The 14,520-nt window shown below is 38.2% G+C and overlaps 1 protein-coding gene across 2 annotated transcripts in view; it reads right to left on the bottom strand.

Annotated features, from left to right (window-relative positions):
• The window catches only part of rab11fip1a (RAB11 family interacting protein 1 (class I) a), a 31,198-nt gene that overhangs the window by 12,028 nt on the left and 4,650 nt on the right, over positions 1–14,520 (bottom strand). For both annotated transcript variants that reach the window (XM_061906691.1, XM_061906690.1), the window contains exon 2: positions 23–465. In XM_061906691.1, the coding sequence (XP_061762675.1) occupies positions 23–465 (443 nt within the window). The remainder of the gene's footprint in view (positions 1–22; positions 466–14,520) is intronic.

Raw genomic sequence — 14,520 nt, forward strand, 5'->3', positions numbered from 1 at the left:
TACAGAGAAAAGAAAAACCTACCTTCAGGGGTTTCTACATTGATGCCAGATGAGCGGCTGCTACTACGAGAAGAGTTCTTCTCAATTTGAGTTCCAAATGGAGCAGGTGACTGGAGGGTTTTTCGCTTCAAGTTGGAGTTTAGTGAGAAGAATTTCTTGACTTTAGATTTACTTTTCTCTTCTGGAGTTTGATTGAACTGAAGTGAGACGGAATCAAGCTCTCCTTCACTATCCGTCAAGACCTGGTTCACTGGGGGCATAATATCCGAGCTGCTGTCGGTGAGGCCTTTCTGTTTCTTCAAACGTAATTTGGCGCCCAGCTTGGAGAGGCGAGAGTGATGTTTTTCCTGCGCAGAAAGGTCCACCATACTCGCTGACATGTTGCTCCTGAAAAAGCTGATGCCCAGCAGCACGTCGCCACGCAATTTATCTGCTTTTCCGTTCTTGTCCACCAAAGGGAACCAACTGCAGGTGACAGAAAAGGTGAATCAGATTTTCAGGAATTGGCAGCAATACATGCTTTTGACCTGTTAATCATTCCAAGTGGTTTAACCGATCAGATTGTGGGTAATTTAGTACCTTCCCACAACAACCAAGCTCGCCCCACAAACACACGGGAGTGAGCATTGAGACAGACACTGAAAATCTGTGGAATTGGCTTTCATTTCAGAATAAAATGGTTCTTCAGTATGTATTTCAAAAAAAAAAAAAGACATAGTATTATAGTTTTGTATGATATAGATGATATAAGATATAAATTAAGCCGATGATAAAGCTTTTGACTACGTTTACACTGCAGGCCAGTGTGGATCAAATCAGATTTTATTGAATTTTTTACAGCTCACTATTTATACTGCAAGTAAAAAGTGATCTTAGTCAGACTACAGTGTAAACTTGCATAGACCCCAATGTGGTCCCAATGTGGGATCGATGTCACTTGCATGTGCAGTTTGATAAAAAAATAAGTTGACCGGATTCCATAAATTAACTAAGCAATTTCTAATACTACAACTACAAAATAAAATAGAAGTCACCACGCCTTAAAAATTACATGTTTTTTTTACGTGAAAATAAATTAAAGTAATATAATATATGAATGGATATACAACAATCAGTTTATGGATGGAAGGTAGCGGAAACACTTACACCAGCGTAGATCTACGTTGTTAGCCATATTTTTCAACTGACTTGCGTAAATAATAAACATAGATTTGTATTGTACTTTACATTTGTGAAACATATCTCGAAGTGCTACAGAGTAGTACATTGTAAAAACATTAAAACAAGACAGTAAAAATTATATGAAAAATTAGCTATATGTTTTTCTAAAAAAGGTAGGTTTTGAGTCCTTTTTTAAAACAATCTTCCATCTGTGGGGTCCAGAGGTGGTCAGGATGGGGAGCAGCAGTTTCAAAAGCCATGTCCCTCATCGTCTTGAGCCGTGTGCTGGGTGCGTCCAGACGGTGCTGTTGGCCTGACCGGGTTCTGGCTTAGGTGTGTGGAGATCCGGGAGGTAAGTGCATCAGTGGGGGGTGTGTAGGAGGACCTTGTACTCAATGAGGGTGGTGATGGGGAGCCACCAAAAATTAATTAACGTGGACCCTGACTTAAACAAATTGAAAAACTTATTCGGGTGTTACCATTTATTGGTCAATTGTACGGAATATGTACTGAACTGTGCAATCTACTAATAAAAGTTTAAATCAATCAATCAAAAACCACTGAAGGGTGCAGATGGGGGTGATTTGCTCCTACTTTCGCACCCTCAACAGGACCCTGGCAGCGCTAAACAAACAACTTACGCAATGTATATACACCAGAGTGCAAATTCCGGTCTTTCAACAATTACTATTTCTTCGGAATCAAAATACACATTCATATGTTACCAATAGCCTATTATTTGTGCATTACTGACTAGTGATGGGGCAGCACGGTGACACAGAGGTTAGTGCATGTGCCTCACAATACGAAGGTCCCGAGTAGTCCTGAGTTCAATCCCAGGCTCGGGATCTTTCTCTGTGGAGTTTGCATACTCCCGCTTCCAAACACATGCACCTGGGGATAGGTTGATTGGCAACACTAAAATTGGCCCTAGTGTGTACATGTGAATGTTGTCTATTGGTGTTGGCTCTGTGATGAGGTGGCGACTTGTCCAGGGTGTACTCCGCCTTCCGCCCAAATGCAGCTGAGATAGGCTCCAGCACCCCCTCCAACCCAGAAGGGACAAGCGGTACAAAATGGATAGATGACTAGTGATGCACCAAAAATTTGGTTGTCATAAAAACCCCACTTTGCTCACCAAAACCGGATGTTGTGACAAAGTATCCACTTTAGCTGACATAGCCTGCCCAAAGCTGACGAAAAAGTAATACACAGGTCACACATGGGTCGCATTCAGGTCGCGTTGCCATTTAGACCGAAGTCACATTTGAAAATATCAGATTCAAATAGGATTTGGACTACCTACTGATGTGGCCTGAATCTGACGCAAAAATGTTAGACTTGAAGCACTTTGGAGCGTTTCGAGTGGTGAAGATATATCGGTCTGGTGGTATTGTTTCAAATACATAACTCATTCTGAAATATACCGGTATAACTCGTAATACCGGTATACCCCCAGCCCTAGTGGAGCGTGACATTTTTTAAGAAACTTTTTTCCTTTAACGTGGCTATCCGAGTTACTATGGTTAGTCACAATGATAGCATAAAGAAAAGTGGAATGTGCAGTCAATGTCAGACAATTTTTTCAGCATTGACCGGCAGCATCAGGCACACCTCAATGTCAGACAAATTTTTTGCATTGGGAAGGAAAGACATGGTAATTTTTTATGATTTGCTTATCTTTTGCTATCTTTGACAAAAATGTAACAACAATAATGAAGGAGGCATTGATAAGCGACCAAAGTTGGAAAAGTCCATACTGGGTTCGGTAGGAAGTAAAGGTGGAAATCTTTGGGATCTTCACGATTCGATCCAATTCAGATTCTTTGGGTGACAATTCGATTTAGGATCAATTCTCGATTCAATCCAGTTTTTGCAATGTATTATTTGGTATAATAATTATAATAAAACCTTTACAAGTTACAAAACCTCCTTTTGGTTGCTGACGTGTGTTCTATACATGCAGCAAATACATATGAGGGTAGCCTAATAACGTACTTTTAAAAATTAATCCTTAAAAAAAGAAAATGTAAAATTATCAATCAATTTAGAATTGGAATAAATAAAAATCCCACCTCCAAAGACATGCACCTGGGGATAGATGGATGGAAGAATAAATAAAAATTGCGATTCGGATATAAATTTACTTTTTGAGCACCCCAAGTGAGTATGTAGTGTGTTCGTTAGTCCAAGCTGATTTTATTTTTGTAAATAGCAGACAAAGCCAACAGCTCCCAGTAATAACAAATGTGTTTGAAAGTCACTGTGATGTAAACTCAAGACTCAGACTGTTAAATGGGCTGGTTGGTGTAGACGTGTCACCGCCACCCAAACACATCATACCAAGCAGCACAATTGTATTAAAGGGTAAGTGTTGATTTTAAGAAGTGGGATCGCATGTTTCAGAAGCCTGGAAATCAGTTTTTACTTAAAAATTTGTGAACATCTGTTACATGATTTCACTGATAGATTACACCCCTTGATGAACTGATTATTTGTAATGATGGCTCTTTACTCTCTCATGGACCGATGGGAATGTGTAACACTGCCCAATCTCTCTTAGGAGCAGCATGTGAAGTGTACATCAAGCATGACAATTACAGGCTTGTTCAGCCTACTCACTGTTGTCAACGATCAGCCTTTATAGAAGGGAGTGTTCTGGAGGGCCAATCAAAACAATTAGTCTGTACATTTGGCTTTTGTTGCTGTGAATGTGTGCACTAAACACAGAGCGTTATGTCAACCACTAAAATAAGGTCACTGTGTGCATGAATTTTTTTTTACATGATATTCATTATATTTTCAAGCAGTAAGTAACAAGTATTTGGATTTCAATCCTGCCTCTACATTTACAAAAATGTAAGGGTTATCTGCCATTCATGTGGTGTTTACTGGTGCAGTTAATTTAATGTCATGGAAGAAAAGTCCAGGGAAGATAAGTGTAAAGACATGCATGGTAGTGAACCAACATTCTTCTGACACGCAGCACTAAGCTATGAAGGTTGCTCTAATTCAGACGTGCTCCTCATCTCCCACCCAAATCAAACACGGGTAAAATGCAAAGAAGTATCAAGTCCAAAATATTGACACACAAAAAACTGACAAAAGTTAGCGGGTTAACAAGTGATTAATCAAAAAAAAATATTGCATTAATTGTGTGTAAATGCAGATTAATCACACCATTTACTTCTACTGCAATTGCTCGTTTACTTTACTGCAGGGCTTTTTAATTATTTTCTGTCATTTTTCCTACGACCCCCCTGAATCACAATACTACTGAGAACGTGATAATACATAATTATTTATGTATCTGTACAAAGCATTGTGTGAGTTACATTCTTTATATATGCAGCTGACTTTCCTTTCATTCCTGGGGCAGCATGGCTCGGGTGGTAGCGTGGTTGTCTCTCAACATGAGGGTTGCGGGTTCGATCTTTAGTTCACCTGTAAGCCCTGTTCCCATTTAACCGGGTAAATACATTTCCCCAGTGTTTCCATCAAACAAGTAGTTTTAGTTCTTCGGGAAGTGGGACTTTTGGAAGGTGCCCAAAACACTGATTGGTTGAACATAGTTGGAGGCGTTCCTAAACTTATTTTTGAAACACACGACCGCCATCAGAATATGCGCAGCGACTTGTTTTTTCATTTTTTGTGTATTTCTGTAACAACAAACTTGAAAAACGGAAAGAAAGAACGAAAGAAACTTTCGACACGCAGGAATATTTGTGTGGCATCTTTGTGCTGAGAAACGCTGATCAATGAAACTGTCTTGGACTGTTTTTTACTCAGCCGTAGTCCATCCATCCATCTTCTTCCGCTTATCAGAGGTCGGGTCGCGGGGGTAGCAGCCTAAGCAGGGAAGCCCAGACTTCCCTCTCCCCAGCCACTGCGTCTAGCTCCTCCCGGGGGATCCCGAGGCGTTTCCAGGCCAGCCGGGAGACATAGTATTCCCAACGTATCCTGGGTCTTCCCCGTGGCCTCCTACCGGTTGGACGTGCCCTAAACACCTCCCTAGGGAGGCGTTGGGGTGGCATCCTGACCAGATGCCTGAACCACCTCATCTGGCTCCTTTCGATGTGGAGGAGCAGCGGCTTTACTTTGAGTTCCTCCCGGATGACAGAGCTTCTCACCCTATCTCTAAGGGAGAGACCCGCCACCCGGCGGAGGAAACTCATTTCGGCCGCTTGTACCCATGATCTGCGATGAGGTGGCGACTTGTCTGGGGTGTACCCCGCCTTCCGCCCGATTGTAGCTGAGATAGGGGCCAGCGCCCCCCGCGACCCCAAAAGGGAATAAGCGGTAGAAAATGGATGGATGGATGGATGTATGTACCCATGATCTTGTCCTTTCGGTCATGACCCAAAGCTCATGTTCATAGGTGAGGATGGGAACGTAGATCGACCGGTAAATTGAGAGCTTTGCCTTCTGGCTCAGCTCCTTCTTCACCACAATGGATCGGTACAACGTCCGCAATATTGAAGACGCCGCACCGATCCGCCTGTCGATCTCACAATCCACTCTTCCCTCACTCGTGAACAAGACCCCTAGGTACTTGAACACCTCCACTTGGGGCAGGGTCTCCTCCCCAACCCGGAGATGGCACTTCATCCTTTTCCGGGAGAGAACCATGGACCCGGATTTGGAGGTGCTGATTCTCATTTCGGTCGCTTCACACTCGGCTGCGAACCGATCCAGTGAGAGCTGAAGATCCCGAACAGATGAAGCCATCAGGACCACATCATCTGCAAAAAGCAGAAACCTGATCCCACGGCCACCAAACCGGAACCCCTCAACGCCTTGACTGCGCCTAGAAATTCTGTCCATAAAAGTTATGAACAGAATCGGTGACAAAGGGCAGCCTTGGCGGAGTCCAACCCTCACTGGAAACATGTACGACTTACTGCGGGCAATGCTGACAAAGTTCTGACACTGATCATACAGTAGCCGTAGTCTTTAAACTATATGTAGTTGATTGTTGTTTATTATTTTGTACAAACAGTTCATTTCAATTTGAAAGCTACGGGAAGCGGACAGACTCTTTTAAACGTATTTACAGATGAGTATGACGACGACCTCAGCAACTTGCTACTCTGACTTCGTTGGACAAGGAGACAGTACACAAATGAGACAAAAGGTAAATGACATCAGATATTAACTGTATTTCATTTACTTACACTTTAGTAAAACAAACTATGACCTAATGTCTGTTTATTTCCATGATATTAGTGTGAGTGAATTTGTTTTTTATTCAAGACAGTGCACATTGATGAACAATCTGAATTAATATTGTAAATGAGCCAGATTATATCATATTAGCTCATTTACATTAGTAGTCCAAAAACATAACCACAAAAACAATAAAACATTAGAATTTCAACAACACAACACTAAACACAATGAAATTCGTCAAAGTGATGACATGACTTGGAATTTTTAAGAAACAATTTAAGATGCTTTTCAAAAGTGTAAGAAGTAGGACATACTCCATTACTGGTACCTCTGTTCCAAAAATTACTTCCTTGGACTAACAGAACTGTTTGTCCAAAGGTTGTTGTTCTGTGGGGGATGTCAATGTCTCCCCTGGAGGAGGATTTGGTCCCAAAACCTCTGTCAGCCCTCAGTTTGATCGATGTGGAGAGTGGGAGTAGGGCTAGTCCGTGAAGAACTTGTCAATTAAACAGCTCTTTTTAAAATGAAAAAAATTTTCTAAGTTAAGCATTTTATATTTTATCAAAATGTTGCACTGATGGAATGACAGAGAATTTTGATCAATGATTTTTATATATCTTTAAATAACATTTCTACAAATTTTAATAGTGTTTCCAGAGAGTGACCAGGTTGTGATGCAGTAATCTCTGTGGGAAAATATCGAGTGCAAAAACATTTTAGCAACTTTACTTGTCATTGAAGGTTTGATTTGTTTAAAATTATGCAGAATGAAATTGATTCTTTTTGCTGTGAGTGTGATTTGCTTTTTTTAAAGGAAGTGTTGGGTCCTCTCATTAAAAAGGATCAAAATTAGAAGAGCTTCCCTACACTACAGTTACAGGAAGTAAGCAAACCGAAAGTGCTGAAAACACGTGGGCTATCTAGCTAAATGATACCACAAAACAAGAAAATAATATTACATTCAATTATTGGACCGGCACAAACACAAAAAACAATACGAGAGCAAGATGAGGCATCCTAAATAGCATCAAATGGTGCTAAGAAGGATAATCCTAAATACATCTCAGATGGAAATGTAAAAAATGACAATATGAACAAAGGAGTTGAAAGCTTCAATAAGTACTTTGTGAACATTGGACTAAATCTGAAGGAAAAGATTCCAGATCCCGAGTCAGTTGAGGACTTGTATGACACTACAGACAGAAAACCCCACTCGATGTTCCTCAAAGGTGTGACAAAAGATGAAATAATCAATATTGTGAAGAAAATGTATATCCAAGAACTCAAATGATTGTAACGGTATTGATATGAAAATGATAAAAAAGGTTATTGAAGACATTTCAGAACTGTTCGCATATATCAGCAACTTATCATTTCAAACAGGAAAATTCCCATATAAAATGAAAATATAGAGGTCGTACCAATTCATAAGACTGGTGACAAACAACCAATTTACATACTACAGACCTGTTTCTCTACTTCTACAATTTGGAAAAATTTATTTATAAAAATCAAACACTCACAGACAACCAATAGGGATACAGAGCCAAGGAAAAGATTACCAATGCAATAGGTAGCAAAAAAATGTGCTGCTGCAGTGTTTATGGATTTAACAAAATCATTTGACATAATTAATCACGGTATCTTAATAAACAAATTAGAAAGGTATGTAATCAGTGGGTTGGTCTTGGACTGGGTAAGAAGCTACGTTACCAACAGGAAGCAATACGTGAAAATAGGCGAACACAACTCTACAGAGCTGAAAATATCTTGTGGCGTACCTCAGGGATCAATACTTGGACCAAAATTGTTCAATCTTTCTATAAACGACATTTGTAAAGTTACAAAAGGACTTAAAGTTCGTATTGTTTGCAGATGATACAACTGCTTTTTGTTTGGGAGAGAACACACAGAAGCTGATACAAATAACAGAAAAAATTAACAAATTAGAAAGATGGTTTGAAAAAAACAGACTATATTTGAATCTCAGTAAAACTAAAATAATGCTATTCGGTAAGGGAAGGGAAAGTTAAACACAAATAAAAATACAGTATAAATTGAAATGGTAAAAGAAAATAAATTTTTGGATGTAACAGTAGATGATAAAATAAAATGGAAACGTCATGTAAAAAAATATACAACATTAAGTATCAAGAAACACGTCAATAATGAATAAAGTAAAATATGATCTGGAACAAAAATCTCTTCATATTCTCTAACTGCACACTAGTGTTACCATATCGGATTTATTTTGTAGAAATATGTGGAGACTTTGACAAATGTGCGCTTCATTCACTATCGGTGTTAAAAAAAAAACATTAATTAGAATTATAGATAATGTTGAATAGAGAGAACATACAAACCCTTTATTTGTTGAATCCCATATATTGAAATTCAACGATTTGGTGCATTTACAAACGGCTAAAATTATGCACAAAGCAAATTATTGCATGCTACCCAAGAATGTACAATAATTATTCTCAACAAAAGAGAAATATAACCTTAGAGGAAAATGTAATTTAAAACATTTGTATGCACGTACAACACTTAAAACCTTTACCATATCCGTATGAGGAATTAGATTATAGAATGGATTAATATATTAAGCAAATATATCAAACAAAGCACCAATATAATTCAGTTTAAGAAACTGTTCAAACTACAAGTGTTCACAAAGTAGGATAAAATAAGCTCTGCTTCTTCGTACTCCTTTTAAGAAGTGTGTCAAGGTCATAGGCATTTTTGGCCTTCGAAGGTCTCAGACTTAATAATGTTTGCCACTTCTGGATCAGTTATTTGTTCTAACTAACAACTGTTCTGGATCAATCGACTTAAGGGCATTTTCCGACGTACTAAACGTTTGTGTTATTTCATTGAGAGAGTTAAAAAAAAGGTCAATTCAGTTGCTAATTCTTCTGAATTATTTATCAGATCATTATCAACTTGTATTTCTAATCTGTCACCTATTTTTTTACTTTCAGCATGGTTAGTAAATAACAGGTCTATTAGACTCTCAGTGATGTGTTATTCTGGTTGTTTTTTAATAATTTGCGTTAAGTTAATATAATTACTAATATGTCGAAGAGTTGCATGGTCCTTCTTTATGTTCCAATTAATGCTAAAATCACCCATTAAAATAATTTATTTAGATATGTCACAGTTGTTGGGAGAAGTTTAAGTTAGTGGTTCTCAACCTTTTTTCAGTGATGAACCCCTGTGAACATTGTTTTAATTCAAGTATCACCTAATCAGAGCAAAGCTTTTTTGGTTGAAAAAAAAGAGATAAAGAAGTAAAATACAGCACTATGTCATCAGTTTCCGATTTATTAAATTGTATAACAGTGCAAAATATTGCTCATTTGTAGTGGTCTTTCTTGAACTATTTGGGAAAAAAAGATAAAAAGATAACTAAAAACTTGTTGAAAAATAAAGAAGTGATTCAATTATAAATAAAGATTTCTACACATAGAAGTAATCATCAACTTAAAGTGCCCACTTTAGGAATTGTAATAGAGATCCATCTGGATTCATGAACTTAATTCTAAACATTTCTCCACAAAAAAAGAAATCTTTAACATCAATATTTATGGAACATGTCCACAAAAAAAATCTAGCTGTCAACACTGAATATTGCATTGTTGCATTTCTTTTCACTGTTTATGAACTTACATTCATATTTTGTTGAAGTATTATTCAATAAAAATATTTATAAAGGATTTTTGAATTGTTGCTATTTTTAGAATATTTAAAAAAAATCTCACATACCCCTTGGCATACCTTCAAGTACCCCCAGAGGTACGCGTACCCCCATTTTAGAACTACTGGTTTAAGTTGTTCATAAAAATCACTGTTTGCATTGGGGTTTCTATATAGACACACTATAATGAAATACATTGTTGCAGAAAGTGATATCAACACCTATACTAAAGCGCGTGCGTGTTACCTGGGCCGCGGTGATCGAACTCGAAGCCAAAAGCGGGCAGGATATACTGTTTAAAACACTTTTGAAAGTTAGCGGCCTGGAGGCAGGTTGCAAACAGTCACTTTAAGCAATGGCTACTTTAAAACGTCCATGTTCTTCATAATTAACAATTATATTGAATATAAATTGCTCGCCGGTCCGAGGAATTTGTTTGGTGTTTAGGCCCGTTGCTCACTGTGGTCTGGTCGACACGTACAAGCAGGAAGTGCATGCAAAGACACAAAAGCAGTCCCGAGAAGAAACTAACAATTTACCGTTGTGTTGTTGCACTATTACTACACTATACGTTCAAAGATAGCAAACAAAGGCTATTTGGCCTGGACAATTAAATTGTGTTAGATGTAAATATAAACAGAATACAATGACTTGCAAATCTTTTTCAACCCATATTCAGTTGAATATGCTACAAAGACAAGATATTTGATGTTCAAACTGCAAATAATCATTAACTTTAGAATTTGATGCCAGCAACACATGACAAAGAAGTTGGGAAAGGTGGCAATAAATACTGATAAAGTTGAGGAAGGCTCATCAAACACTTATTTGGAACAGGTGGCTGCCATGATTGGGTATAAAAACAGCTTCCCAAAAAATGCTCAGTCTTTCACAAGAAAGGATGGGGCGAGGTACACCCCTATGTCTAAAACTGTGTGAGCAAATACTCAAACAGTTTAGGAACAACGTTTCTATAAGTGTAACTGCAAGAAATTTAAGGATTTCTACATCTACGGTCCATAATATCATCAAAAGGTTCAGAGAATCTGGATAAATTACTCCACGTGAGCGGCATGGCCGGAAACCAACATTGAATGGCCATGACCTTCCATCCCTCAGACAGCACTGTATCAAAAAGCCGACATCAATTTCTAAAGGATATCACCACATGGGCTCAGGAACACTTCAGAAAACCACTGTCACTAAATACTGTTGGTCGCTACATCTGTAAGTGCAAGTTAAAGCTCTACTATGCAAAGCAAAAGCCATTTATCAACAACATTCAGAAACGCCGCCGGCTTCTCTGGGCCCGAGATCATCTGAGATGGACTGATGCAAAGTGGGAAAGTGTTCTGTGGTCTGACGAGTCCACATTTCAAATTGTTTTTGGAAATATTCGATATCGTGTCATCCGGACCAGAGGGGAAAAGAACCATCCGGATTGTTAAAGGCGCAAAGTTCAAAAGCCAGCATCTGTGATGGTATGGGGGTGCATTAGTGCCCAAGGCATGGGTAACTTACACATCTGTGAACGCCCCATTAATGCTGAAAGGTACATACAGGTTTTGGAGCAACATATACTGCCATTCAAGCAACGTTATCATGGACGCCCCTGCTTATTTCAGCAAGACAATGCCACACCACGTGTTACAACAGTGCGGCTTCATATTAAAAGAGTGCCGGTACTAGACTGGCCCGCCTGTAGTCCAGACCTGTCTCTCATTGAAAATTTTGAAGCTTAAAATATGACAACAGAAATCCCGGACTGTTGTAAAACTTAAGCTGTACATCAAGCAAAAATGGGAAAGAATTCCACTTGAAAAGCTTCAAAAATGTGTTTCCTCAGTTCCCAAACGTTTGAGTGTTGTTAAAAGAAAAGGTGATGTAACACAGTGGTGAACATGCCCTTATTTTGGCACGTGTTGCAGCCATGAAATTCTAAGTTAATTATTATTTGCAAAAAAAATTAAGTTTATGAGTTTGAACATCAAATATCTTGTCTTTGTAGTGCATTCAATTGAATATGGGTTGAAAAGGATTTGCAAATCATTGTATTCTGTTTATATTTACATCTAACAGTTTCCCAACTCATATGGAAACGGGGTTTGTAGTATCTTAGTAGTAGTCTAAACATGTAAGGTTTTCGAAATTAAATGAGTAAAACTTTAATTCAGAAACAGAAGGAATTTGGCGTGCTTGTTAAGCAAATAAAATATCATAGCTGGGCTGGTTGACCAGTAACCCACGGAAGCAGATAATCATCAACCAACACTCGACCCTATTCAGGTCTATTTTCATACAAAAGGTTCACCTGATTATAAGGAGCATTAAAGGGGTTATGATTATTTTTTTTCTACATTTAAAACATTTCTTTGTGGTCTGTATAACATGTAATTGTGGTTATTTGGGCGTCTTCTCCCTGTCATCTTTTGTTGTACAGGCACTGTTTAGTGCTTCCATAGCAAGTCTACTGACAGATATAAGTAAGCACTGTACATTATACTAGAAATTTGAAAATGCAGGGGATGAATGCCCACAGCAAGAGGATAGAAAAGAAGGTTATTGACGGCACAGGCTTCAATGGCGAACCAGCGCAAGTTTTCACAACAGCAGGCACTAATAGGTAAAAAAGTTGGTTTTGCATAATAGGTCGTAACAAAACTGCAGATAAGATGTCTTCTAATAGGTGACATCTTGGGCCCTTATACACACACCATAATAATACTTGTATGTTGGAGCACAGCACGTCTAAAACTACGATAGCCGTAATGCTGCGACAATCCATCAAGTGACTTCGTAGCTTACCAGAGTGGTACCGAAACATTTTGACAGCTTTTTGAGTGATGTGTTTAATGTTCTATATTCTCAATGAAAAATCTGAATTTTGGACTTTCTTGCTAACTAACCTGTACTTAATTGAGTTATTTATTGAACAGGCGTCAACCTGCAGGCCACAAGAATCTCATATGTGACTGCCATTTACTGCTCACACTTACCAGTAAACCATGCATCAAATAAAATTGCTTTGAGGTCCATAAGCACAACCAGAGTTAATCAGTACAATAGGCGCACTGTCGAATTTTGAAAAAAATAAAATATTTTAACTGTGCCTTATAGTACCAAAAATACGGCGGTAAGAAGACTCAGCAATGTCCTGTTACTTTTGTCTTTTTTTCCAGGCATATTGTCATTTGTTATCCGATGCAGATCATTTACCTTTTACATTGTCTAACTTTTTAGTAAAGTTTTAATAGGAGTGGATGATAATAGTGAATAGATGTCACTCCTGAATGTTAGTGAGGAGGCAGTAAGTGAATGAATAATAACACTTTGTACTTTTATTGTACCTATTTTAAACAACTTGGAGCAATCTATTAAAGATTGTAAATTGACTTAGCTTATTTACGGATGCAAATCCATCCATCCATTCATTGTCTACCGCTTATTCCCTTTGGGGTCGCGGGTGCGCTGGTGCCTAGCTCAGCTACAATTGGGCAGAAGGCGGAGTACAACCTGCACAAGTCGCCATCTCCTAGCAGACGGATGCAAATATCATTCTAAAATGTTTCAGTCAGTCATCCATTTGCAAACACATGCATCATTTGCATTTCTTATTCCATGAAGCCTTTTAACACATTTTCAAATTGTATCCTGATTAAAAACTGTATCATCCAGTTTGTGGCTATTACAAGGCATACTGTGAGAGGATATGCATTTTTACAGCGTGTTTTAAAGAGATAACATTTTAGAAGATAACTTCTAGGTATATTGATTTGATTAACTAATTCTTATTTAAAAGGCTTTGTGGGCGGAATAAAGGCGCTCTTGAAAAATTACATTACGTCTTTGCTTTTTCTGTTGTTTTTTTAATTCAATTTAGATTTGCTCGGAAACTACAAAACCCATTCAGAAACGCTTTCCTTATAAGTTGTACACTGTGACATTTATAATGCGATATATACTGTTACCGTTGAGGGATTCAATTTATACCGTGACATGAATTTGGGGTCATACTGCCCAGCCCTAGTTCGCACATATGCAAAAATTATGATTCATTTCCAAGGTTTGTGCAGACAGTTAAAAGGAACTTTGAGGACACCCAAATGATTATAACATTTTGTAAATGTACCCTTTTGCTTACTTATTAGCCAATATAATTGAATGCATGGGTTTAAAAAAAACATTAGCAATCCCATGACCTTAACTCCTTAAAACAGTCGTATGTTATTAGAGGCAACAGTAAAACTTTCCCAGCTGGAAAAAAAAGTTCTTAGTCACACACCCCGTGCCAGCATGTCATGTCATGGGAGCAATCTAATACAGTCAACCTCAAGGTCAAACAATCCAATAGCCACCCTGCAATTGGACTGTCCTCAAAACAAAGCAAGTAGAGCATTTAAAGATAGTTGGCAGTTCAATTGTAGTACAGAACCAACATAGGCAGAACTTGTCCTAGAACATAAAAAATATACGTCACGTAACCAAAATAACCA

Source organism: Nerophis ophidion, linkage group LG07, assembly GCF_033978795.1.
Source record: "Nerophis ophidion isolate RoL-2023_Sa linkage group LG07, RoL_Noph_v1.0, whole genome shotgun sequence".
In the NCBI taxonomy this organism is placed as follows: Eukaryota; Metazoa; Chordata; class Actinopteri; order Syngnathiformes; family Syngnathidae; genus Nerophis; species Nerophis ophidion.